Here is a 27,993-nt window from a genome sequence, read left to right as displayed (position 1 = left end):
TGTGACCTGCAGCTGTTGGAATCCTCCGATTCATCTACTTTGCAGAAGGAGCCCTATGATCAGTTCTCTTTAATAGTGAGTTCTGGAGAATTGAGCCTTGTGTTTTACAAAAATGTACAACTAAAAGAATGCCTGTTTGCTCCTCTCTCCTCTGTGTGGTGCTGCTTGCTGGCCGAGGTGTTAGACTCGGTTGTCACCCAGTGAGCTTTGTTCTTTGAGTTTGACCTGATTTTTCCTGTTTATTTTCCTCCCCATTTTAGGTGGCGGAGATAGCCGAGTGTGTGGGCTCAGCGCTAATCCAGAAGGGCTTCAAGACTGCCCCAGATCAGTTCATTGGCATCTTCGCTCAGAACAGACCTGAGGTATTGACCATTAGACACCAACTGTAGGCAGTTTGAGAGTTCTCAGATGTAAGAGCCAGTTGGGGTTCACACCTACCTTTGCTCAGGACACGATTTTGTGCTTTGATCTCTACCGAGAATATATCTCTGTATTATTCCTTAGAAAGTGACAGGAAAATCCACACCAGGGCCTCCTTGGCCCCTAATGTTAAGAGGGAGAAAAATCACTTTTTTGTTTATTGGTTTTCTTTTTTCTTTTTTTTTAAACCAGTTCCCAAAACAAAAAACTTAACAAGTTATTTGAACAGATAGCTAACAAAGAATCTTCTTACCTTAAGGCTTATTTATGTCTGTGATTAGAAAAATAGCCTCAATAAATTATGAAGAAACTTGGATACATTTTTGTCCACTGTGGACTCTCCTCTTTGCTTTCTGAAAGGTAGGAGCTTTCCCTCTGATCAGGTTACAAAGTTTAAAATACCATGGGCAGCAGGGAGAGTGCCTCACCGTGAGTCAGCCTTAATGTAGACGTGCTGTCCGGCTGGCTGTCAAGGCCCCTGCGTGCTGCTTCTGTAAACCCTTGCATGAAAGGTCAGTTTAAATGAGAAGCTCTTTTGGAGCTGTTGTATATGGTGCTAGTGAACAAATTAGCGGCATAATTTGGCTTGGAAAAATTCAAGCACTAAGCTTGAAGAAATTGAATTTATTCTTGCATCCAAAAGATGTGTTAGGACAATCCCTGGGCTACTGACTATTTTATAAATTAGATTTCCTGCAGTTTTCTATATTGGTAAGGGAAACACAGCAGTTTCCACAGCTGGACCACGACCAGGCTCATGAAATCTAGTTTCTTTCATTTCAAATAAAACTCATTCAAGTGAACACATCCCAGATTTTTGTGTTAGTGGAATTTTATCATGAATCTACCACAAGAACAGGTATTCCCTTACTTCACAGAGTAAGCTCCTTCCTATATTTATCAACTAGCTTAATAAATGTTTATTGAGCACCTGCTATATGCCATGCAGTGCGAGGCACCAAATCACAACAGTGACTTGGATCCTCCCTGAAAGGTACCATGTGAGGGAAGACCAGCGCATAAGCTGACGCTTTCCCTGTAGCGTGGTAAGGTGGACACAGGGGAAAAGGATTATGGGAGCTCAGTCAAGGAGGACTTCCTGGAGGTGGCCTCCCAGTGGAGTGTTGAAGGATATGAGGGTGGGGCAGCCAAGGGAATGTCAGGAACAACCACCTGTTTGCATCAGGTGGCATGTCTCTTGGGGAATGAGGCATTTTACTATGGTAGAGCTTGGAGGGACAGGGAAGACAGGACCACATGTGCCACATGTACCCTGCTGACAGTCTTGGACCTGACCCCGTGTTCGTAGACTGAAATTGGTGCCAGGAAAGAAAAAGGAAAAAAAGAGGTCCAGGCCAAGTGAATGTGAGTGCGTCGTGCTTCCTTCCCACGGCAGCTAAGCCTTTATCTGGACCGCATATTGGGAGTACGGCGGGGGACCCGAGAGCTGCACCTGGAGATAATGGTGCCACCAAGGATTTTGAGTGAAAGGCTGATCTCACCATGTTTGCCTCTCAGCAGATTAGTTGCCACATAGTTGATGAGTTTAGAGGCAAGGTGACCTGTTGCTATGCCACATCTTTCCTCCACCACTTTTCTGGAGAGATTTTGCCAACACGTTTCTCTTGTTACACAAGTGTGTCCCTCCTTCCCCAGTTCCCAGATCCTACTGCACACTGCTGCCAAGTTGATCTTTTTTTTTTTTAAAGGTTTTATTTATTAATTTATGTGACAGAGAGCGAGCACAAGCAGAGGGAGGGGCAGAGGGAGAAGGAGAAGCAAGCTCTCCGCTGAGCAGGAAGCCCGAAGTGGGGCTGGATCCCAGGACTCTGGGATCATGACCTGAGCCAAAGGCAGACCCTTAACCGACTGAGCCACCCAGGCACCCCAGGCTGATCTTCCACAGACCCCAGAGCCCCTGTTTCTCTGAGAAGCCCTCAGAGGTTGTGCATTCCCTGGGGAATGGAGCCGGGCACCCGCATGGCCATGGGCTTCTCCTGCCCACCCGTGGCCTTCCCTGCCAGAGAATGTGTGCCGGCCAGAGTGCTCACCTGCTTTTGGTCGTGGAGTCCCCACTGTTGGAGTCTCCTTGGCTTTCTCTCCACCTGTCCAAACCAGGCTACCCTGGCAGAGGGTGAGCTCGGTTACCTTCCCTGCAAAGGTGGTCCCACTGTGGGCTTTGTCATGCGTGTGTCCCAGTCGGTCACTCTCCTGTATCGTTAATTATCTTTTCACACATTTGCCTCGATTCTTCCAGCAAATTGCTCTTTCCTTCTAAAAAGGGGGCAGGTGTTTGCTTTTCATTATGAGTCCCTCGTGGTGCCTGGCACATAGTAGGAGACACACAGATGTTAATTTTGCTACATCTAGTGTTTCCACTTTGTTTTTGTTTTTGTCTTTTTAAAGATTTTTTTTATTTATTCATGAGAGACACAGAGAGAGAGGCAGAGACACAGGCAGAGGGAGAAGCAGGCTCTACACAAGGAGCCCAATGTGGACTCGATCCTGGGACCCTGGGATCATGCTCTGAGCCAAAGGCAGATGCTCAACTGCTAAGCCACCCAGGTGCCCCTAGTATTTCCACTTTGGATCTCTCTAGAGTGTGGTTCTCCTTGGAGTGGTTCTGTGATAACGTCTTATTTTCTCTCCACGGCCTTTACTGTTCATTTAGTGGGTGATCATCGAGCAGGGATGCTTTGCGTACTCTATGGTGGTCGTTCCCCTCTATGACACCCTTGGAACAGAAGCAATCACCTACATAATTAACAAAGGTATGTTTGTGGTCTCTGGGTGGACCTTGGCCTAGTTATCAGCTAGATTTGGTAACTTCACATTTATTATATTTGATTGATAGGGATTTTATGGGTTTTTTTTTTAAGATTTGATTTGATTGATTGATTGATTTTAGGGATGCTTGGGTGACTCAGTGGTTGAGCATCTGCCTTTGGCTTAGGGCGTGATCCCCGAGTCATAAGATCAAGTCCCACATGGGGCTTCTTGCTGGAAGCCTGCTTCTCCCTCTGCCTGTGTCTCTGCCTCTCTCTGTGTGTCTATCATGAATAAATAAAATCTTTAAAAATAAAAAAGTTTATTTGAGAGAGAGTGAGCAAGATAGAGAACGAGCACGTGCACACAGACAAGGGGTGGAGGCAGAGGGAGAGGGAGAAGCAGACTCCACACTGAGCAGGGAGCCCAACAACAGGACTCCATCCCAGGACCCCAGTTTATGACCTGAGGTGAAGGCAGATGCTTAACTGACTGAGCCACCCAGGAGCCCCTGGGATTTTATGTTTAAATGCACATCTATCTTTCTATTTAAAGACTATAGTCCTTAAAATGGTAATACCTGGTGTCAGGTATTACACAGTCAGGCTTTAAATATCTCAGAGCTCATCATTCTTCATTGTATCTCTTCCTTCCCAGCTGAACTCTCTCTGGTTTTTGTTGACAAGCCAGATAAGGCCAACCTCTTATTAGACGGTGTAGAAAATAAGTTAATACCGGGCCTTAAAATCATAGTCCTCATGGACTCCTATGGCATCGATCTTTTGGAACGAGGCAAGAGGTGTGGTGTGGAAATCCTAAGCATGAAGGCCATGGAGGTGAGTCACCCTGCCCATTTCTCTGATGGGTGTCCCTGAGGCTACTTTGGTTCAAATGTGGTATCCAGTGCTACCATGCAGTCCCAGCTCTGCTTGGTCCTCTCAGCAACCCATAAAAAATCAAAGAGTGGAAACTCCTGTCTCATTACTAGAAAGAAGAATTCTACGTGTGTGCCCCACTGTGAATTCATCACATCTTACAGAAAATACCGTCATAAAACAAGTTGCAATGCTCACATATTTATCCTAGAGTAGTGACAAGCCACACCAAGAAATGCAAATTTCTGATTCAGGTGGAGACTTAAGTTTGTATGTCCTTTTTCGGCCTTCATGCCACTTACTTACTGATTCGTCTCTAAAATGGAGCCAGCTACAGAAATCTGCCTCATTATTTTTTTTTCCCAAGTTGCTTTTATAGCGTCCTGGAGAATTTCCAGCATAAGGTGTTTGATTTGGTTTATTTTTATATTAAGTTTCTTAAGATTCACATTAATCAAAGCTTTAAAGGTAACCGTTCTAGGAGAATGAGTGGGGCCCATATTTAAATTGGTTGTTTGACATCATATCTTGTAAGAAGCTGATTCTCCCAGTTGGATTTGGATTAGATAGTTTAATCCCAAGAAGCTGGTAAGAGGAGGATCTTGTCAGGTACATATTACAGGAATAGGCTAAATACAGTAAGTTGTTCTCCTTCCGGAAACATTATAAATACTTTTCTGGAACTGTTACAAATAGAGTTTCAATTTTTATTTATACTTCTCCTTCCACAAGGAATTGGGGGATACAAGCTAGGACCTATGTAATACCTTTCTGGAGGGACTTAGGAGTCATTAGAGAAACTGATTCGTTCTGACAGAGCCTTTGCCTCACACGTGTACACACTCATACACACACGCACACGTAGCAGAGAAGCGGAGTCCGTAAGAACCCGTGTGCTGTACTGTTCACTTGGGCTTTTTGCTAGCTTTTTACCTAGCGTTTCCTCACACTTGCTTTTTCACTTACAATCACCGTTCACAATAATGTCATCTTTTTCCCCATCTTTCTTCCTCCTCCCTAACCCCACCATACAGACACACATACATGTGCACACACATGCATGCAGGAATTTTTTGGTGTTTTTTGACTGCTCGTATAATGTCATTTTAAGATTTAAAAATTTAGGTAAGTGAAGATCATTAAAAATTTAGGTAAGTGAAGTTTCTATTAAAGGCTTTATTTTATAAAAGACATTGTTTTACACTTACCTGTGTAATAGGATTCATACTTGGTCTTTAAAAATTTTGTAAGCAAAAGGTTAATATTTAAGAAGTGAATTTAAAATTGGCTTTATGGTTGATCATATGATCAAGTTTATATTTATACATATTTTTATAGGATGAAAAAGAGAAAGATTGGCATTTGGAATTTTTACTTTTTTTTTGATATTTTATTATGAAATTTTCAGACATGCAAACAAGCTGGAAGAAATTGTACAGTAGACTGCCGTACACCTACCAAGCACCCTCCAGCTAGTGTTTTAATAATTTTGCTTCATCACTTACTTGTGCATCACTCGTCCCTCCATTCATTCATGAATCTATTTTTTTAATGCATTTTCATTAAGTTATATTTTTTGCCCCCCATAAATTCTTTAGCATGCTAATCATTAACTAGAATTCAGTTTTTCTTCTGGGTAAAGTTTTTGGTTTTTGGTTCTGGTATTTGGAGCCTGAAGATAGCAAATCCATTATTTATTTATGGATGCTGTACTCTTTTTCTGTCTCTTTGTGTCTGTCATGAATAAATTTTTAAAAAAATGAAATTACCATTGCTTCAGCTCTTAGTTGAATTCTTTTTTTTTTTTTTTTTTTTTTTTTTTTTTATTTATTCATGAGAGACACACAGAGAGAGAGGCAGAGACACAGGCAGAGGGAGAAGCAGGCTCCATGCAGGGAGCCTGACGTGGGACTCGATCCTGGGTCCCCAGGATCAGGCCCTGGGCTGAAGGCGGCGCTAAACCGCTGAGCCACCCGGGCTACCTCCCTCTTAGTTGACTTCTAATTGGACTTCACTGTTACTGTTTTGAATCAGTGGTCTGTTATATATATAATTTAAAATGTAATTAAGATTAAAAACAGTTTAAATCTGTATACTGGCCAGAAACTCCCTGAGTCCTGAGCACACTCATCAGATTTCCACTTAATTCTAGGCATGCTCGCTCCATATGCTCATTCAAGCCATTCAGTTTTAATAGGAAAGGAATATAAATAGTTCATTAAAGAAATTAATAGTAATTAAAGTGGCCACCGAGACGCCTTTGTGCAGTGAGCTGAAGAGCATCAAAATGAACCCCTGGTGGTGATGGGGAACTGGCCACTGGGAAATGCGCCCCTCAGAAATGAACCTGCTGCTCTTCATCTCCATTGGAGAGTGGTCTTCCATCTTTTGTCATAGCCTGTTTTATAATTGGAGGTTCCCAAATCTTTTTTTTTTTAACCCACTTCATGTGGGATACAGATATTTGAGCCTCTGGCAGGTAAATTTTTTCTCTCCAGACTGAAGAAGACACTAGTTATCTCGAATTGGGTGACCACATAGCCACGCTGTGCTCAGATTTCGGGAGAATGCAGAATATCTGCCGTTCTTTGGTTTGGTAAAAGATTCTGATTCCTGTCTTTTGAGTAAATCCTGTTTCAGAGGCCAGTCCTAATACCATTTATATGGTTCTATGTATGAGAGAAGACAACTGGACAACAGCTTCTGAGAACAAGGCATAAATATTTCACTTCTGGTTCATTAAACTTGCCAGTCTCTTTCATTGGAAGTGTCTCCTGGCTTTGAGGCAGCTCAAAGTGAGTCCCACGGTAAAGTCAACTTGAAGCGACTGGATGTCGCCTCACTCTCTACATTTAGAAAATGTTTCCATTCAAGATTTCTTTTTTCTTTCTCTTCTCCTTAAGGACCTGGGAAGAGCCAACAGACAGCGGCCCAAGGTAGGTTCACAGTGTCAGCGCCCCTGGTACAGCCCTTGCAATAGCTGTTTGTCTCCAAGACTAGTACAGATCTTGGGGGTTAGCTAATGGCTTACGGTCTTCTGACTTAGACTACCTTTGTTGTGTTGTTGGGTTTTTTTTATGTGCTGTAGCCCCCTGCACCTGAAGATCTCGCAGTAATTTGTTTCACCAGTGGAACTACGGGTAAGTTTTTACATGCATCTGCCTCTGAGTGGCCTCTGGAGGTCTGTACCCCCTGCTCCCTTCCTTGGATGGCGGCCTGGCAGGTGACTTAGTTGAACTACATACAAGTGGATCAAAAGAGGAAAGATGAGGGTTCAAGTGCTCTTTCCTTGTCACCATGTCAGGCTTCTCAGAATCTGAGCATGTCGTGTATGTACTCAGACACTTACGGAAGGCGACAGTAGATTCCTCCCATTTCCTGGGACAAACTGACCTTGTATTTCCAGAAATAAAAATCCCTGCGTTTTCTCCCCTTACTGCTATGCACACCCTCTAAAAGTCACCCGTGTTAAAAATAAATAATAAATAAAATAAAATAAAAGTCACCCGTGTTAATAAAGGTCATTGAAAAAAATAAAAACGGTCATTGAAGATAAGAAGTTCCATAGAAAGGTTGCAGATTGTTCGGGAATTTAAGGACTCCAACATTTGGCTGTCCGGAGTATGCCTAAGGCTAGAGGCTCTGGAGACCCCAGTTATACAGGGTTCTGGGCTTCCTTAATTTCTGTCACTTTGGGATGAACTTTGTTTAACTTTGTTCTGCTCATGTGTGTTCCTCAGGCAACCCCAAAGGAGCAATGATCACTCATCGAAATATAGTGAGCGATTGTTCAGCTTTTGTGAAAGTTACAGAGGTAAACTTTTGGGATATTGTCATCTTTCTTCATGTTCATTGGTTGGCATTAGGCCTCAAGAACGAGAGTGGTAAAGGCAGCACCCCGTGCAAGGGTCATGCTGTATTTGGAGCACCATTTGAAATAGAGTTAAGATCTGAGCTTTAGTACGGTCCTGCTCTCAAATAGTTTTCCTTGTGGACCAAATCTCCAGCTCCAGCTGGAGCCCGCAAAACTGAAATGACAGACAGGAATTATTAACAACTTTTATAGGGTACAACTTAATTTGGATACTGCCCTGTAAATGTTTCTAGGAAAGGAGCAAGAAGAAATGACTCTCGTGTGCTTTTTATTTACCATTCCAGTGTGGGGAAGATACTTTCTTTTAAGTAGACAGATGAAATGTTAAATGCTACGCAGAAGGTTTCTGAATTATCCTTTTTTATTAAAGTCGATTGAACTTGCATTGTATGAGAATGCCTTGAACTTTAGTTGGTTCCCTGTAATCTGAAAGTTTGCCCACCTAGTGTCCCAGTCCACCGGGCTGCCGTAACGGAATCACACAGGCTTGAGTGGCTTTAATGACAGATATTTATTTTCTCATGGTGCGGGAGGCTGGAAGTCCATGATCAAAGTATCAGCAAACTCGGTTGCTGGTGAGGGCTTTCTTCCTGGCATGTAGCTAGCCGCCTCCTCACTGTGTCCTTCCCTGCCCTTTACTCTCTGTGCACCTGGAGAACGAGAAAGGGGTTTCGGGTGTTTCTTCAGCTGCTTCCAAGGACACCAGCCCTATTGGATCAGGTCCCCACCCTATGACTTCATTTCATGAGTTACTACCTGAGTTACCTCCCTAAGGGCTCTATCTCCAAATCCAGTTACATTGGGGTTTAGAGATTTAGCATGAATTTGGGGGAGGAGGGGAGATATAATTTGATCCACAGCACCAACGGTGTATTTTGAACTTGAGTTTTAGGAAAGGTACTTCTTGAACAATATAATGCCTTTCCCTCAGATCCTTTGCATGTTATATAATTTGCCTTTGCAGTCTCTAGGAGGGTTCTTCTGTAGGCCCTGATTTTCCTAACGGGAGCCTGGGCGTAATGGTTTTGGGGAATGCACATCTTTGGTGGTTACAGAAGGCCTGTCTCACTCTCGCCTATATCCATACTTTCCTAGTCCCAAATACCTTTTTTTGGCATATACTTTGTAAACAGAATTCAACATTTAGTACCTCATCTAAGCGGAATTTAAGTTTCCTAATTAATTAGCCTTCAAAGAAAACTTAAAATACACTAGTGGCTCGCTAAGGCAAATGATTACAGACTTTATTCAAAATGAATTATGAATGCCTGTCAAGGGCATTCTCAACTTTGTAAAACTTCTAATCTTGCTAATGCACGTTTTGGGGATGCCAAATCAGAAAATTGATATGTGCAGAAATTACGGAGCCTGGCTTCTCATTACATAATGTTTCCTTGCTGAGATGTACTAATTGGGATGCGAATCACACTTGAATAAGATTAATCTAAGATTATGGCATGTTCAGGCTATATCACGTGCCTGAGCAAACCCAGCTCAGGACTGATGCTTTCATCTGTCACCGCGTTATTATGAAGGACGGCCAGCTTCCACGCGGGGATGGGCACAGCCCGGAAGCAGTTGCACAGGCACCTAATGGGGCCTTCATTCCCTTGTCGGTGTGGCAGCAGCTGCTGTAGGCAGCCCCTGCTTTGGCCAGAATTCTTTATGTTAATAATATGAACATTCCCTGCAAACCCTCACCAGTGCCTGGCCTTAAGGAAAACCCATTCTTAGCCTTGAAATGGAAACCAGATGTCCAGCTCAGTGTAGATGCAGACCTCCATCACAATCAGCATTTTATAGGAGGGGCTGCGAGATCAGAGCTCGCACTAAACAGATCGAGATGTTGTTTTCATGGGGTAAAGTAGGCCGTTCAGGTAAAGATGTCAAACTACAATACTCAAAGTGCATTTATACCACAAATGAAAAAGACTTGGAAACCAGTTTCTCTTACCTTCTCTCTTCCTTTTCCTTTACAACATAATATGCTGTTTTATGTTGGAATAGATCTATTTCCTTTTTTTTTTTTTTAAGACTTTATTTATTCATGAGAGACACAGGCCGAGGGAGAAGCAGGCTCCCTGCTGGAGCCTGATGTGGGACTTGATCCCAGACCCCAGAATCACACCCTGAGCCAAAGGCAGACTCTGAACTGCTAAGCCACCCAGGCGTCCCAAGAATAGATCTATTTCCACAACATAAAATGCTATGCTATGTTGGAATGGACCTTTAATTTCTTACTTAAGGTGAAATGGAGCTTGCTGGGCAGCAGGGTACCATACCTTCGAAATACTAGATGATTAAAGCACATGATCCCTCGATATTCCAATTTGGACAAAAGTTGCCTGATTTTGACTAAAAGCCCCAAGCTGGTGTACTTTAACGTGAGGCATGACCTCCACTCTAATGGAACGATTAAAGTATTAAAGTATTGCTTTTCATTTCATCCTTTGGTGAGAAATGACCACAGGTGATAAGCAAAAGCTGTTTCTATGTAGTATTAAGGTATTATGTGCTCTCTGAAATAAAATGTGAAATTACTGGGAATCTAATGCTTTTCTGCTTGCTGATGTCTTTGCTTACAGAACATAATCAGTCCTTCCCCAGATGATACTTTGATATCTTTCTTGCCTCTCGCCCATATGTTTGAAAGAGTTGTAGAGGTAGGCCTTGTTTTGTGGGTTTTTTTGTGCTTGCTGGCTTGTTTGTGTTCTGCTAAGTTATTGTGTTTTACAGAAAGTACTTGCCTTGAATGCCAGTGACACACACATATCGTTTTTACCACTTGCACACATGTATGAGCAGCTCTTGCAGGTAAGTTTCTTGTGCAGACTGTCCTCCCTAGAGAGCATTCTTTGCTCAGCCCCATTGTAGAAATGGGACTGGTCACTTAAAAAAGTATAAATGTTGGTGGGGGGAGTCTGCGTATTTGAACTTTAGTCACTCACTTTTAAGTTGGAAGCTCAGACTTTTGAAGGATGTGCTCATGAGCACAGTTGCAGAAAGACTAACTGGGAGGCAGTGGCGACGGCGGCGGTGAGAGGATGAACAAGTTCGACGCGTTGAAAGATGATGACAGTGGGGACCATGATCAGAATGAAGAAAACAGCACACAGAAAGATGGTGAGAAGGGAAAAACGGAACAAGACAAAAGTCAGGGCAGCAATAAGAGGAAGGCTGTTGTTCCTGGGCCAGCAGAGCATCCCCTGCAGTACAACTATACTTTCTTGTCTCCAGAAGAACCTCCGGCTGTCCCACCAGCTCACAGAGCTATGAACAGAATATCAAACAGATTGGCACCTTTGCCTCTGTGGAGCAGTTCTGGAGGTTTTATAGCCACATGGTACGTTCCGGGGACCTGACAGGCCACGGTGACTCCCATCTCTTCAAAGAAGGAATTAAGCCCATGTGGGAGGATGACGCAAATAAAAATGATGGCAAGTGGATTGACTACGGAAGGGCTTGGCATCCCATTGCTGGGAGAATCTTATCCTGGCCATGTTGGGTGAACAGTTCATGGTTGGGGAGGAGATCTGTGGGGCTGTGGTCTCTGTCCGGTTTCAGGAGGACATTATTTCAACATGGAATAAGACTGCCAGTGACCAAGCAACCACAGCCCGCATCCGGGATATGCTTTGGCGAGTGCTTAACCCACTTCCCAACACCATTATGGAGTACAAAACCCACACCGACAGCATCGAAATGCCAGGCAGGCTGGGCCCCGAAAGGCTCCTTTTTCAAAACCTCTGGAAGCCGCGGTTGAATGTGCCATGACCCTCTCCCTCTCTGGATGGCACCATTATTGAAGCTGGCATCATCGGAGTCTCTTGTTCTGTTGGCGTGCTACCTGGAAGATCCTTCTCTCCTGGACAAGAGGAATTGGAAGAGCATTTTATGTTTTAAGAACAGGCTGATACGCAGCAGCTACAACAACAGCTGAGATCACTTAATAAATGGTGCTAAACTTAAAAAAAAAAAAAGACTAACTGCGAAGGTAGAATTTTTACAGACACCATCCTACAAAGACTCATAAAGCTTCTGCCTCTGTAAAAAGCCTCTCTTTTCATTGTGCTTGTTCATGATGCACAGTTTGGCTTAAGACTCGCTTTTTTCACCAGTATTCTAAGCACCTTTGAAAAAGCAGGATGACCTTTTTTTTTTTTCTTAAAGATTTTATTTATTTATTCATGAGAGACACAGAGGCCGAGACATAGAGGGAGAAGCAGGCTCCCCACTGAGCAGGATGCCCAACATGGGACTTGATCCCAGGACCCCAGAATCATGAACTGAGCCAAAGGCAGACGCTCAACCACTGCACCACCCAGGTGCCCCAAAGTCTGATGATCTTTAGCTGACCTTGACCTGGGCTCCTGGTATACAACCATGTGACAAGAATCATCTCTTTTCTTTCTCGGACAATTTTGGATCATATACTTCTAGGAAAAATCAGAGGGTACCATTCATTCATTCAACAAATATTTATTGAGCATCAGCTATGTGCCAGGCACTGTGCTAGGTGTCAGTGACCTAGACTAATCGGGAGGTGACTAATGGAGAGCAAGTGGCCCTTTGATTGGCTGCTGGCCTGTAGGATGCACTTACCCTAAAGGATCAACAGCCACGAGATCCTGTCTTCCATCTGTTCCCTCTGCTACTGCACACCTCAGGGGATCTTGTGAGTTTCCGAAGCAATCTCAAAATGAGTTGATAATGGACCATATATATCTAATTGCAGTTTTGGAAGTGTGCCTGGGAGGCAGGCCACCCTGAACAAAAACCCCCTTCTCCCCAGCTTGAATTTTTAAACCATAAACCATGGTGTACTGTTCTAGTGGCTTCTGCTTTCAAGCCTTGAGATCATTTGTACTTCCGTGGCATCATCTTTTGAATCTCTCTTTCTTTTTAAAATTTAAAATAGGCAGACTGTTTGTCAAGTGCATATGGCTTCCGGGTGCAATTTGCATCGGACAGGAACAAATCTATGCAGTAGATTATAGCCGAATGTCAAGCCACTCTGGTGTTTGATGCCCCAGTGTCTCAATGGCAACGTAGTCAGTGGCTTCTCAGAAATTTTTTGTTAGATTCAGATCTTTAAAATCTTTAATTTTTAAATTAAAGACACTTCAATAAGTTTGGTAAGTAGCTGGGTTTGCAAGGAGCTAAGTTTTTGTTTTGAGAATAAATTAGGCCTAAAGTTTCCAGGAGAGTAAAATATTTGGGTTACATAACACCATGTCGATTCATTCACCAGCTATTTATCATAAAGCTAAAACAGCAGAAGCTCCATGATCACCACTAAAAACAACATAGTCTGGTTTCTTACCAGCTTCTTTATCTTCAGGATGATCAAGAGAAACACTACACTTTGATGTTGTGCAATGACCAGGGAATGCAAGAACATATTTTGAAAAGCTGCCTACATATAGGAACTTCAAGATTTCTAGAAACTAGTCCGAAATGCTAAAACGGAAACTTTGTGTGTCTGTGTGTATGTTGTGCAGTCCCTGCTTTGATGATGACATGTGGGTTATTTTTGTTCACTGCCCTAGTGTGTAATGCTGTGTCATGGAGCTAAAATAGGATTTTTCCAAGGAGATATCAGGCTGCTTATGGATGACCTCAAAGCACTTCAACCCACAATCTTTCCTGTGGTCCCTAGACTGCTGAACCGGATGTTTGACCGAGTAAGTTCCAAGCACCAGATTGGGGGCAGAGCCCTGGACCTGGAGTCCGAGACTCCAGTTTGAATTGGGGCAGCCAGGTACCTTCTGTACTCCCGGTCTCGCAGAAGAGCAGTTTACCTCAGTGAGCCCTTGTAAGGATCATGAGAGAAAACTTGTGAACGTACTTTGTAAACTGGAAGGCCCAATACAGGTGTGATATGGGAGGTCATATTATTTGTACATAAACTCTTTGCAGCCTCTGTTTTCCCATCTGCATGGTGGACTGTTACCTCCTCCCCCTGCTGCGTAGCTCATAAAGTCACTAATTGCATCACGTGAGAACAGTATCTATAAAAAGGTCCTATAAATTATAATGTCCATGCACGTGTAACGTTACTTACTTAGCCACATGGAAGGAAGTGATTATGCTAAGCCAGGGTCAGAGAGAATGCCAGCCTCCTCCATGGAGAGGTTACTGTGGCATGGAGCACACACCCCGGGCAAGACCAGTGGGTGGCATGAGCAGCCAGTCTTCAGGATAAATTTGGAGTGGGAAGTTTTCATGCCCTTTGTTGTAATACAGGGCTTCTGTTACTAAGTGTGAGTACCTTCTCTCTCTCTCTCTCTCTCTCTCTCTCTCTCTCTTTAGTGGTCCTTTCAAAAAACTATTTAAAAACAACTTGACTGAGATAGAATTCACATTCCATATAATTTACCCATTTGAAGTGTGAAATCCAAAGATTTTTAGTATATTCACAGAGATCTGCAGTCATCACCGCAGCCCATTTTTATCACCTCAGAAAGAAACACTCTATCTGCCCTGTAGCAGTCCTTTCCTCCCCTCCACTCCCAGGCAAAATGGATCTACTGTTTGAATCTATACATGCCCCAATCCAGACTCTCCTATGAATGGAATCACGTACCGTGTCCTTTGTGACTGGCTTCCTTCAAAGGTTCATCCATGTGGTAGCATGTGACAGTACTTCAGTACTTCATCCCTTTTAGCGGCCAAGTAACATTCCACTGTATGGATAAAACGCATTCATTTATCCTTTCATGCGTTGGTGGGTATTTGGGTTGTTGTCACTTTTTGGCTATTATGCATAATGATGCTATGAGCGTTCATAGACAGGTGTCTGTGTGGACATGTGTTTTCATTTCTCTTGGGTACTACCTAGGTGCGCAGTTGCTGAGTCACACAGTAATTCTGTGTTTAAGTATTTGAGGGAACTACCAGTCTGTTTTCCAAAGCAAGTGCACCATATTGCCCACCCTGCAGCTCCCATCATCGAGCTGTGGATGAGGGCTCCAGTTTCTCCACATCTTCACCAACACTTGTTAGTATCTGACTTTTTGATTTGAGCCATCCTAGTCATTTTGAAACCTTCTTTTTTTTTTCTTGACTCGTTAGATTTTTGGGCAGGCAAACACCACGCTGAAGCGATGGCTACTGGACTTTGCCTCCAAGAGGAAAGAAGCAGAGCTTCGCAGTGGCATCATTAGGAACAACAGCCTGTGGGATAAACTCATCTTCCACAAGATACAGGTGACAGATTCACAACTGTTTGCAGCGTAAACTAATTTGGGCTTCAGAGTTTCTATGAGGGCTCTTTTTTAAAGTGAGGCATGAAGGTGAGAGAGACTGGCACATTTTTATTAATTCTGGCACATTTCTAAAAGTTAAGGACAAAGCCCCTGTGTACATACCTCAGTATGCCACACAAATCTGAACAACACAGTGACACTGGAGGGCAGAAGAGGAGCCAGGTTATTAGAGCCTTTGTAATTTTTTTTTTAAAGTTGATTTATTTATTTGAGAGAGAACCTCAAGCAGACTCTGTGCTGAACATAGAGCCCAATGCGAGGCTTGATCTCACGACCCTGAGATCATGATCTGAGCTGAAATCAAGAGTCAGATGCTTAACCGAGCCACCCAGGGGCCCTGAGCCTTTCTAATTTTTTTTCATTTTACTTTCCTTTTTTGAAACAAGTATGTTACTCTTGATGTCATTTTTTAAGACACGAGTGATAAATAATATGGAATAATAATACTATGTCCAAAAAAAAAAATCTCCCCAAATTGTGCTTGCCCCCAAATCCACTACACTCTTGTTCTAATTCCTTAAAAATATGTGCAGGTAGAGGCGTTGGCTTGTTTTTCATACCCCATTGAGAGAGAAGGGTGTAGCTTCAGGTGGAAACCAGCTCCAGGGCGGCCCAGGTGGCTCAGTGGTTTGGTGCCAACTTCCACCCAGGGCGTGATCCTGGGACCTGGGATCGAGTCCCACATCAGGCTCCCTGCATGGAGCCTGCTTCTCCCTCTGCCCGTGTCTCTGCCTCTCTCTCTCTCTCTCTCTCTCTCTCTCTCTCTGTCTCTCATGAATAAATAAATAAAATCTTTAAAAAAAGAGAAACAAACACACAAACAAACCAGCTCCAGCCAGGCCTTCCACTTTTAAACGCCTGTGAGTTCTCTGGGCGAGGGTGACGCCTGCGGAGAAGGAGCTGGTGGACCAGGGCAGTGGGTTCCCAGCAGGGGAGGGGGTCTTTGGGCGGCCCTCGGACCCTCACGCACCCCTCTCCTTGCCTTGTTAGTCGAGCCTGGGAGGAAAAGTCAGGCTGATGATCACAGGAGCCGCGCCCGTGTCCGCCACCGTGCTGACGTTTCTGAGAGCAGCGCTCGGCTGTCAGGTGAGGTGGGCGTCGCCACGGCTGATTGTCTCAGGGCCTTTTCAAGCCCAGACATCTCCTTTCCGGAAGTGATCCTTAGGCGCATGGACTTTATGTTGGTTTGGAAGGCCTTGTTATTCCCCAGTTGCCCAGGGACAAGAGTGTGTGTCCATCTCTTACCCTTGGCAGGAGAGGATGCGTCCATGGTTACCATGGACCATGTAATCTCCTCTCTGGTAAAGATCCAAACATGGAACTTGCCTTTAATCAGGCCCGAGGGCATGGGGCTGGGTGGCAGGTGACCAGCTGGCCTGCAGATCCCACGGGGGACCCGCCTTAAAGGGGGCGGGGAGGCAGCAGAGACTGGGTGACAGGATGTGTGTGCGGCCCAGCAGTGAATGGGCAGAGCAAGGGGCTCCTGGGTGGGCCGTGCACGCTGTGACCTGCCAGGTCGTGTCCCTGTCCCCACCGTCGCCTGTCCGCAGGAGGGTAAATAGCAGACGGCCACAGGCAGCGGCTGAGGTCGGGTGCTGGGGTGACAACATTTGGCCATAGTGGCAGGAGTGTGGAACAGATTCACCACACAGAGCATTTAAAAAGAGGTGTCTCACGGCCAGCTGTTCCTCGGGAGCAAGTAGAACTTACCGATCGGTGTCCTTACTAATGTCTGTCTCCAGTTTTATGAAGGCTACGGACAGACGGAGTGCACTGCCGGCTGCTGCCTGACCGTGCCGGGAGACTGGACAGCAGGTAGGGACGCTCCTCCTGGCATCTCGGGACGCCACCAGCAGTTGCTGGAACTGGGTTCATCACTGGCTCCCTGGCCAGCATGAGCTCTGTGTCCCGGGTGACCAGGCCTCGGGGCGGGCAGCCTTGTAAATCGGGGATGCTCGTGGAGGAGCACGTGCACTGGGGGGCCCCGGCTGTCAAGCGGGTGACGGTCAGGATCCCCCAGATTCCGACGCAGGCCGCTGAGGGGCTGATCCCTTTTCACCAGGTTCAGAACGTTTGGCTCCATCGAGCTTTCCGGGAATTGGTCGGGGTCTCGTTATTTGCTGGCAGACGTGACTTGAGTTTACACTGGGCGCTGTGCTAGGGTTTGAGGCCACAGAGAGAAAGAACAAGTCGTTGCTCCACAAAGGCACGAAGAGGGGCAAAAACAAAAATAATCCATTGAGCAGCCATCCTGGACAAGGTTCTGTGTTCGGTGCCTAAGACGTGCCTCAAGTCCATTTCATCCCAGCAGCATGTCCCTGTGACATAAGTCCTGTTACCTCTGAGAGGAAATGATTGTTGGTTAAAAAGCTTGTAAACCATATATAAGAATTTGCACAGCATTAGTGCTTCGGAGCCAGGATTGCAACCCAGATCTGGCTGCAAAGTTTCTGCGCTTTCCTCTCTGGCACGCTGGTGGTACGTTCCACACTCTGAAAAGCGAACTCCACCCATTGATTTAGTATAGGACAAATATGAGCACTATCTAGAAACATGGATTCTCTTGCCCACACCCTCGTAACCCAGTTCTGCTGGGACTCAGACTAACAGTCTCAGAACCTTCTTCATGGTTTAATTTTTAACCCCTCGTTCCTTACCAGCCTCGAAAATTCAGAACAGTGATCACCTTATGCAAACATTACAAAAACGTAGGAGGAATTATTTGTGATGCTCTTAAAACCTATCTAACTTGTGTTCTTTTTTTGTTTGTTTGGGTTAAAAGACAACCCAATCCTGACAACTTTCAGCAGGACAGTTGAGTTAGCTGTGAAAGTAAGCACCATGCTATCTTAATAAACTTAAATCTAAACACATTCACCCAGGCCATCTTGGTCAGAGCGAGGTGACATTGAGAGAATAATCCAGGTTTGTCAAAGCTGTGTATTTTCTCTTCTTAGAGCAAGTAGGGATGTTAAGTCTGTGTGAGGAGGAGGTGGCAAATGAGCAGGGGCTTCAGATCGTAGGAGCCTAGTAAAAGATTTAGAAAGCTTGCTTCCGGGTATTTTGTAGAAATCTTTACAATCAACAGCCAAATTTTGTTTTAAAGATTTTATTTATTTATTCATGAGAGACTCACAGAGAGGCAGAGACAGAGACAGAGGCAGGGGGAGAAGCAGGCTCCCTGTGGGGAGCCTGATGCAGGACTTGATCCCAGGACCCCAGGATCACGCCCTGAGCCAAAGACAGACGGTCAATCACTGAGCCACCCAGGCATCCCCTCAAAAGCCACATTATTTATACTTTTAAAAGATAATTTGCTGCATCAAACTTAGGAAAGGTCCCTAAAAGAGTTTGAATGTTTGTCTCTGTTCTAGGAATAAACTCTGTGTGTTCATATACTGGGGGAGACAGGCTATCCTCGCAGCAAACAGATGTTGATACCAACTGTTCTTATTAAGAGCACACCGGCTGGCCATACTAGTAATGTGGCTGAAGGATATCAGTAGTCCTCCCAGGAATGATCATTCTTTCGTTTACCACGCAGGCCACGTTGGTTCCCCGATGCCTTGCAACCTTATAAAACTTGTTGACGTGGAAGAAATGAACTACTTGGCTGCCAAGGGCGAGGGCGAGGTGAGTGAACACAACCCCCGGGTCATTCACCTTTGGACACCCGGCCGTGACCCATGCGCGGCCACTTCCCGGCAGTGTGGCCGGGAAGCTTGATGCTATTGGTGATCCTGGGTCAGACAGGCTCCTTTTTGAAGGTACCTTTATGTGGGAGGGAGACCACCAAGGTCTCTTCCGGACAGCACCGGGACTTGGGCTGGAGCGCATGCAAAGGCTCCAGTGCCCAAGGCCTGGGGCACAGCTCCTGTCAGCTAATAGCCCAGGATACCTATTAGGGAGAGGCTAAGAGAGGGGGAGCCTGATTACTTCAGGGTGAGTTCATCCCCTTTGGGGCCTCGAGCCGGAACCTTGGGCAAGCATTAACCCTACATTAGCCCTACATTAGCCCTTGATTGCAGCTGAGGTCATTAGGACAAGAAAACAGGGACCTTGGACGTACCTTCAAGATCCCAGCCAATGTGGGTCTGGTAGCTCCTTCTGGATCATGGGATTCAGGACTTCTTGCTAAAGGTTGAGATACACATGCACACACACACACACACACACACACACACACACACACACACCAGTTTTCTCTGGAGAATTCTCCAAAAATGCTGTTAGCAGATCATCTCCCCTCAGCTGTAGAGAGATATGATTGACGTACACACTGTCTGTGTTCAAGGCTAAACAGCATAATGATTGGATGTACGTACTTTATGAAATGATTATTCCCCACCATAAGGTTCGTTCATATTCCGTCATTTCACATAAATACAAGAAAAATGGAAAAAAAAAAAACAAAGATTTTTTCCTCCGTGATAAGAACTCTGAGGATCTCATCTCTTTAACTTTTAAATATCATCACATGTCAGTGTGAGCTGCGGTCGCCAGGCTGCATATCTGGTCCCTGGTGCTGACCTGGCTCCTGGCTGGACGTTTGTCCCTTTTTTATATATATTTTTTTATTTATTCATGAGAGACAGAGAGGGAGAGACATAGGCAGGGAGAAGCAGGCTCCCTGTGAGGGTCACAATGCGGGACTTGATCCTGGCCCAGGGATCACGACCTGAGCTGAAGGCAGACGTTTAACCGCTGAGCCACCCAGGTGTCCCCATTTGTCCCTTTCGATCTCCTTCCTCCAGCTCCCCCCACCCCGCTCACAATCTTTCTCTCTTCAGGTGTGCGTGAAAGGGCCAAATGTATTTAAAGGCTACTTGAAGGACCCAGCAAAAACAGCAGAAGTTCTGGATAAAGATGGCTGGTTACACACAGGGGACATTGGAAAGTGGCTCCCAGTAAGTGCTCCTCCCCTCCCGCCCCCATTCACAGGTGCTTTTCTTCTGCCGCAGGGAAAAAGATCCCTGTTTGCCGCACATCTGCCATGTACTAACCTCGCTTTTCCTGTGCCCGCTGAGGGCGGGCACGGGGATGGCCCTTCCACATCCCGCAGGGAACAAGTTTACACTCTTCGCGTGCTGGGGTGGGGTTTTCAGCTGAACGGTAGCAAGTATGTTTGGCTTTGATGCATGACATCAATTCCTGTTGCTGCTCCTCGTTCAAAATCCAGAGAGATCATATGGCTTTTTATACGTATCAGCGCTGGGCCTCGGTGTGAAGGCCTCGGTTCAACAAGGGTTGGCAGACACTGTGGTAGATGGCCGGGAAGGTGTGGGGGCAGGAATTTGTAAATATACGTGTTTCATAGGTTTGTCATCCCGTTAAAAATAGGATAAGCATCCCTTAGGCCAACTCCTTTGCATGTAGTCTCAGAATTGTCACAGTAGACAAATGCCAGAGTCTGTCGGAAGAGGGACAGGCATGCACAAGAAGCCCTACTCATGGGTTTGACCAATCTTGCTTGCCATGGTGACACCCGCAGCTTTTTTGAAGTTGTCGCTGTGTTGAATTGCAAGTACTAAAATGGCTAATGTAAGTTTTATTATTGTATGTTGTTCAATTTTTATAGATTTAAAGTGTGTAATACTCCCGGAGATTTTTATTGATTTGACAATGCCTCCCTGCTCCCCACCCAGTTAATTCAGACTTCAGAAACCCAAGTTATTTAGAAATACATTAAGTCCCTCTTTTCAAGTTCAGGAGGGATGAAATATCAGTTCTAATTCTGGCTCTGGCTCTAATGAACACATTTCATAATTTCCCTGGACCTCAGTCTGCTCCCTGGGGAAGTAGCACAGAACCAACATGCAGTGAGGGAACCATAGGAACTTGCCTACAGCTGACTTTTGCAAGCATAGGAATGACCCCGGGAGTGGGACAGCATGACAGTCAGCTGGGGGGTTTTGGCCACCAAAGGTGGACACGATGGTGTTTGGCTCATCTAGTGCAGAGGTAACCTTCCTGCAGTCCGTACGTGGGCAGCTGGCACCCTGGCCCAGGGGCTGGGAGCAAACCCCTCCGGCCCCCTCCCCTGCCTTGAAATGATGACAAAGGAAGGTGGCAATCAGCCTTTCTGTAGGAGCTTTACTGAGCCCTTGGTCTGCGCAGAGTGCTCTGGAGGAGAGTCTGTGTCTGTGCCCTCAAGGAGCACGACCCCTACTCGGGGAGGCATCTGTGCAGCACGCAGCCATGGGCTCCGGAGCTCCTTTCTCTCTGCTTGGCTCGCTGGCCTTGGACAAGCCGCTTGGTCTCTCCAAGCCTTGGTTTCTGTCTCCGTATAGGAGGCTGATAACTGGCCCCTGTGCAGTATTCTCAGGACCAGAGGAAAGCCTGTGAAAAGGGCCCTGTACTGTGTGTGCCTGCCACAGGGCGGGGGGCAGGGTGGAGCAGCCCCGGGCCCACCCCCAGCACCTCCCCTCTGATACACAGAATGGCACCTTGAAGATCATCGACAGGAAAAAGCACATATTTAAACTGGCACAAGGAGAATACATAGCGCCCGAGAAGATTGAAAATATCTACGTGCGAAGTGAACCTGTGGCTCAGGTATTCGTCCACGGAGAGAGCTTGCAGGTATGTGCCTTCTGCACAGAGGGCCGTGACGGCCAGGTGCGGCGGGGCCTCGTACTCCGGAGTTCTGCGGTGCCACTCAGCTGGCCTTCTGGGTGCCGTGCCGAGTATTACTGCAGTTTCCTGCCTGGCACTGCTTATCCAGAAAGGTGTTTCTCTTTAAATCCCATGTTTTTCTTTGACCTAGCTAGAGTGGTCTGGTGTACCAAGGGAAGTTGGATAAAGGCATTAGGGAGTGGGTGAGATACTGAAACTATGAAAGGAAATAGTGATACTATGTTTAAGAAAGCCCCGAAGTTTCACTATTTCGACCCAACGTTTTTTTGTTTTGTTTTAATGATTATTTATTTATTTATTCTTGAGAGACACACAGAGAGGCAGAGACACAGGCAGAGGGAGAAGCAGGCTCCCTGTGGGGAGCACGATGTGGGACTCGATCCCCGGACCCTGGGATCATGACCTGGGCCAAAGGCAGACGCTCAACCACTGAGCCACCCAGGCATCCCAGACCCAACGTTTTTATGCTGTGTTTCCAAAGTCATTCTTGAGCAGTGGGGGTCTGAGCCAGTATAGACGAGAAGTTGAAAACCAAGGTCCTACTGTAGTGGAATGTCTTTGCCAAGACGTTGGACAGATGGTGGCAAGGAAGAGAGGGGGGTCTAGTTTCCTAAAAACTAATCTCTTTAGGATTCTTGAGATTTTTAAACACTTCTGGAAGAATATTTTCTCATCTTATAAGAAATGCACCTATTTTTCTTTGAGAGTACACCTGTTTTTCTTTGACCTGGAACTTTGATTTCTATTTAGTTTGTATTGATTTTAAAAAATGAATCTGTGAAGCAGTTACTTGATACCTTGTCTGCTTATTCGACCCTGTTTGATTAAAATATATGTATATAAATATATATGCAAAAGTAAATAAACCTCAGGGTTCCATTAGATGTTGATTCCCAGTGGTCCTTTTAAAACACTTAGTTGCAAAATTCCTGATGCTGCGCCGTCTGCTATTAGAGCAGAGAGCTCCGAACCTGGGCTCAGTGACTCCTGGGGGCTGGTAATCTGTCCTAAAGAGAAGGTCTGTAACTTCTAGCAGATTCTCCCCGGGGTCCATCGTGCAAAATGATTAAAAGAATCGCTATTTCAGAACATCTGTCTGGATCAAGCCACATAATAATTCACTTGTCTGTGTTAAAGGCATTTCTCATAGCAATTGTTGTACCAGATGTTGAGGCGTTAGGTCCCTGGGCCCGAAAGAAAGGACTAGAAGGCTCCTTTGAGGAACTGTGCAGGAACAAGGTAAGGCTGGCGGCTGTGCGGTCCGTCCCCGACCCCTCGCCCAGCGTCCAGCCGCCTTCAGAGCCCTCCGACACAGCAGGCGTGTTGTCCCCTCCCCTTTCTTAGGACGTCAGAAAAGCCATCCTGGAAGACATGGTGAGGCTGGGGAAGGATTCTGGCCTGAAACCCTTTGAACAGGTAGGATTTTCATCCCCTGGCATGCACCCCAACGAAACAGTCTCTGACCTGAGGATTTCATATGAATAGGCGTGGGGACACAAGGAGTAAGCTGGGGGACGGTTGGCAGGGGAGGGATTTCTGGAACCGAGGGTGGGCCTTCTCTCCTGGAGGTGGGGATCCAAGCCCGGAGCCTGTCGAGGAGCAGCCCCTGCCCTGTGCTGAGCGAGCCCACCGGCCTGAGTCCGAGGAGGGCCTGGCCACGGGGTCTCCATCCCCTCGGACCTACGTGCTTGTAGACTCAGCCTGAGTCCACGCTCGTGTTTATTTGTAGGTCAAAGGCATTACTCTCCACCCTGAATTATTTTCTATTGACAACGGCCTCCTGACCCCAACGATGAAGGCGAAGAGGCCCGAGCTTCGGAATTACTTCAGGTCACAGATAGATGAACTTTATTCCACCATCAAAGTTTAACGCGAGGAAGAAACCACACACCTCCAGTCTCCCGCTGATGGCCTTCACGTTGGTAATTTGGACTAGCGCGCGCGTAGGAAAGGGAGCGTCCAGGTTTGACTTGTGCATTCGGGGTTCTTGTCATAGGAATATTAGAGGAAACGGAACACTGCCTTACAGTCACCCCGTGTTGCAGACCATGTTTATGGCGATACACAATTTCCAAAATGAGCCTTAAAATTGCAAAGGGGAAACTATAAATGTGCTAAGTTATTTGAGACTTCCTCAGTTTAACAAAAAAAAAAAGGGCGGGTGAACACTTCTGTCTCCCTGTTTTTCTAACCAAGGGGTTAGGACTTTGCTATTTCTGAGATGTCTGCTACTCGCTGCAAATTCTGCAGTCGTCTGCTGCTCTGACAAGTACAGTGCACTGGAGGGAAGCTGTCCCTTAAAAACAAGAACTGTCCCAGCTGGAGAACGTCACAAGTGGACCAGAGATTCTTTTTTAATCCCTGCCTCCCACGCGCCCAGACGACCCTTCTAGAAGATGCCGGGTTCCGGAGCCCCCGTGTACCGCAGTCCCTGTGGTCCCGTTGGAGCACAAGGTTCCCGGTGCAGGAGAGAACAGATCGAGCTCAGAACAGCTCAGACACCAAGTCTCAGAGGAACGGCTGCTCACCTGAGCCAATGGATTCTGGGGCCCATGGAGCAGAATGTTCTCAGACTCTTCTCCAGACCCGATCCTCCCCACCCCCATCCCAGCCCAGGGATTAGAAAAAATCTGCCTTAGACTCTGCAGTGAAGACAAGCATTTCAAGAAGGAAATAATTACCTGGATCAACCATGCTTAACTGTGACGCCTCATTAACTGTCCACTTTATCTTCACCGAACCAGTCATTCTTCGTTTGTGATGGCCAATGGATTTTTAATGTGGTTTTCATATCAAAAGATTGTGTTGTGATTAACTGGCTTTTTCCACACACCCCCGTCCCCCAAATAAATTCTCAGGCAGGGCGTGTCTTTAAAAATAGTAAGGGAATAGATATACTCGGGTACTTATTGAAATGGACAGTAATAAACAAATGCTTTTATAATCCTACCTGGTTTTTATGAAATGTCTTTGACAAGCCAAAATTCTAGGGTGTAGCGATCTGGAAAACTCATTTCCTGGGATTAACTTCTCAAGGGATTTTAAAAAAAAAAAGTTAATGTGGGAAATTAGCTGCATTTCACTTTACTGCAAGTCTTTGCCACGTGTGATCGAATTAAGTTGTCATTTATACATGGAAAGCACTTGGTTTTGGGGTTTGTGAGAGTACGTGTATTATACAAGCACAACAGGGTTTGCACTAAAGAATTGTCATCATAGTAACACTATTTGGGAGCCTAACTTCATACGTGTATTCTTAATTGCACAAAAAGTCAATAATTTGTCACCTTGGGGTTTTGAATGTTTGCTTTAAGTGTTGGCTATTTCTATGTTTTATAAACCAAAACAGAATTTCCAAAAACAATGAAGGAAACCAAAATAAATATTTCTGCATTTCAAGTGAGTGAAAGCCTCTCTTTTTCTGTAGGGGTAACATTTGAGGCAGCCTTGGACGTGCACAAGTGAAGAGCTGGAAGGGCCTTGGGGTGCGGGCGAGGGGGGTGGCGGGGCTCCAATCCGCCTTCCAGCATCTTCCCCAACACTTACAGAGGTGGACTGGGGGCCTCAGGCCATGTTCTCTGGCAACAGCCCGGTGGTGTCATGCAGAAGAAAATCATGGTGTGAATAATACGGATATTCTTGGAAATGCAAATTCTCTGCTGGGAAGCTATGTTTCCGGGGACATTGGCTATGGTTGGTGGTTCTGTGGTGCCTTTAATCCTGTATATTTTAGTAATTCCCTTACTAAGCACTGTTTTAGAAGCTGTCTTATTTATAGCAGCCAACTTTCTCTCTTTCCTTTTCCTCTTGTTTCCACACTACGCTGTCATTGTGAACATTTCCTCTTCTGTAGATGTTAATCAGTCAGCCCCTAGTTCCTTATATAGTCTGTGGGGTTGAAATCTGCCTCCCGCCTCCCTTCTTAAATCTCATGGTTGGTATGGAAATGTTTGGGTTTTTCCCTCCCAAGCTCAAGCCCTGTGCACATATCTCCGGGAAGGCCTCCTCATCCATTCCGCCCTCTGCTTGAGTTCCTCCATTCCTTTCTCTTCCTCTTCCCCTGAATTGAGGAAGTGTGAGTGTCTTCACACTGGGCATGACCTTTCTTACCCCTCCCTCAGTGGGTGATCATTAAATAAATCTCATGGGAACAAACACAGTTTTGAACAAAGCATCTCTTGCCTGTCTCTGAATTCCACTGCAGGTAAATCCTGAGGTAGTATATCCATCCTCGGGACTGCTTCTCTCACTCACCATACCGTCCTCAGGGCTCATCCATGTTGTAGCACACGCCGGGATGTCCTTCCTTTTTAAGGCTGAATTCATCGTCTGCACACACCTTCTTTTTTAAGGCTGTTCATTGTCTGCACACACCACGTTTCCTTTGTCCTTTCATTTGTTGATGGACATTCGGGCTGTTTGTATCTTATAGCTCTTGAGAATTGTACTGCTGTGAACACGGGCGTACAAATATGCTTTAGTCCCTGCTTTCAATTCTCTTGGGTATGTACCTAGATGGAAAGTTGTTGGATCATGTGTATGGTAATTCTATGCTTAATTGGTTGAGGAATTGCCATATGGTTTTCCCCAGTGGCTGCACCACTTGATATTCTCACTAGCAATGCACAAGGGTTCCAATTTGTCCACATCCTGTCTATAAACCTCCTACTGTGCGGATTTCTGCTTTTGATAACACACATCCCGATGGGTATCTCAGGGTGGTTTTGCTTTGCATTTCTGTAATGATCAGTAAGGGTGAGCATCCTTGCCTATGCTTATTGGTCATTCGTGTATCTTCGTTGGAGAAGTGTCGCTTCAAGTCCTTTGCCTGTTTTTACAAATTGGGTTGTTTGTTTTATGGAGCTATAGGGGTTCTTTATATATTCTGGGTATTAATCCCTAAACACAGCCTTTCAATTCTTAACTCTCATGGTGCCCTGTCTGGGGTCGGTGCCTGTCAATTGTGGTAGATACTCAGTGGCTCTCTCCCACAGACCAGCCCACGCCTCCAAAGCCCAGTGGTCTGTGTGTCAGACCCAGCTGGAGCAGAAGAGGGTGGTTGACTCAGAATGAGGCAGTCGTTTCTTCTGTCCAGACCCCCTATGTGTGTGAAGCTTCTCTCAGGAACAGCCAGAGAGCAGGACATGGGCCCCGAGTGAGGAAGCACGAGCAGGGTAGTGCCAAACCACAGCAGCGGCTCTACCCTCAGAGCTCTTCCTGCCCCTGCAGGCCCCAGCTGCGACACACCCTCATTTGAGATCTGAACTCCGAAATGTCATTTGTTTTTTAAGTATATTTGGCATTTGGTAACTATTTTTGCCTCATGTCCACTTTTTTGGTTACTTGGAATAATAATAATAATAATGAAGAAGAAGGAGAAGAAGAAGAGGAGGAGGAGGAGGAGGATGATAAGATGCATCAGATGTTGCCACATGCCAGGCACTATACTATTCTTAGCATTTTGCACAGATGACCTGTTTTATGTTATAGCCCCAATGCTACCTACTTGTCCCCATCCTACGACGAAGAAATTCGAAGCACACAAACGACGTGGTCAGTGTCACACATCCGGACAGAATTGAAGCGAGGGAGGCTGGCTCCGGGATGAGCTTCCAACCTCATGCTGCCGGTGTTTCTTCTTGTTTACCTTTGGCAGTGAACTTCCTGACAAAACATGTCGTTGGATTATTTCTCCGCCCCGGCTGTTCTGCCTCTGAGCTTCAGGACACACGGTTTTGGCTCCTATCCCATGATTGTTCTTCATCAGAGCAGGAGCTAATACTACGTCCCAGAGTTTTGTTCTGGTTTTAGGACTTATCAAAAATTGTATAGAGTTGCCGTCTGCGATGTGGGCAAGCCCAAGACCATCAGGGACTAGAAGTGTAGTAGAACCAGCCGCTCTTATTTTAGGAGGAAGATGTGCGTGAAGCTGTGTCACAGGCATATGGTCAGTTCGTGAGATCCCTCCGATGTTCTGGAAACACCCCAGGTGGGGTACCGCGTTGCACACCCCAGTGCACTCTGCTGTGTCCGTTCCTCAGGTCCCCATTCAGCCCCCCATAGAACCCAGTAGGCCCGGGCCGAGTCCACAGTGACCTGTTCCCATCAGCTAGGTGCCGGGTGCAGTTCTCTGTGCCGAGGCCCATAAACACCA

General features: G+C 45.8%; 1 protein-coding gene and 1 pseudogene across 5 annotated transcripts in view; both read left to right on the top strand.

Annotated features, from left to right (window-relative positions):
- ACSL1 (acyl-CoA synthetase long chain family member 1) overlaps positions 1–25,238 on the top strand; it is a 73,879-nt gene extending 48,641 nt beyond the window's left edge. For 4 of the 5 annotated variants that reach the window (XM_041752598.1, XM_041752597.1, XM_041752599.1 and 1 more), the window contains 17 exons: positions 261–362; positions 3,092–3,191; positions 3,844–4,022; positions 6,965–6,997; positions 7,150–7,201; positions 7,802–7,875; positions 10,521–10,598; positions 13,485–13,619; positions 15,010–15,144; positions 16,194–16,289; positions 16,946–17,018; positions 18,748–18,836; positions 19,994–20,110; positions 21,642–21,785; positions 22,977–23,078; positions 23,184–23,255; positions 23,569–25,238. In XM_041752598.1, coding sequence (XP_041608532.1) covers positions 261–362; positions 3,092–3,191; positions 3,844–4,022; positions 6,965–6,997; positions 7,150–7,201; positions 7,802–7,875; positions 10,521–10,598; positions 13,485–13,619; positions 15,010–15,144; positions 16,194–16,289; positions 16,946–17,018; positions 18,748–18,836; positions 19,994–20,110; positions 21,642–21,785; positions 22,977–23,078; positions 23,184–23,255; positions 23,569–23,709 — 1,722 coding nt within the window. In that variant the 3' untranslated portion in view covers positions 23,710–25,238. Of the gene's footprint in view, positions 1–260; positions 363–3,091; positions 3,192–3,843; positions 4,023–6,964; positions 6,998–7,149; positions 7,202–7,801; positions 7,876–10,520; positions 10,599–10,671; positions 10,750–13,484; positions 13,620–15,009; positions 15,145–16,193; positions 16,290–16,945; positions 17,019–18,747; positions 18,837–19,993; positions 20,111–21,641; positions 21,786–22,976; positions 23,079–23,183; positions 23,256–23,568 lie in introns of all 5 variants that reach the window. The other variant, XM_041752596.1, reaches the window with a different exon arrangement.
- LOC121489501 lies at positions 10,756–11,915 on the top strand (annotated as a pseudogene).
- Positions 25,239–27,993: the final 2,755 nt, after the last annotated feature.

This window comes from Vulpes lagopus, chromosome 4 (assembly GCF_018345385.1).
Source record: "Vulpes lagopus strain Blue_001 chromosome 4, ASM1834538v1, whole genome shotgun sequence".
NCBI classification, from domain to species: Eukaryota; Metazoa; Chordata; class Mammalia; order Carnivora; family Canidae; genus Vulpes; species Vulpes lagopus.
This window is presented reverse-complemented; position numbering and strand designations above follow the sequence as displayed.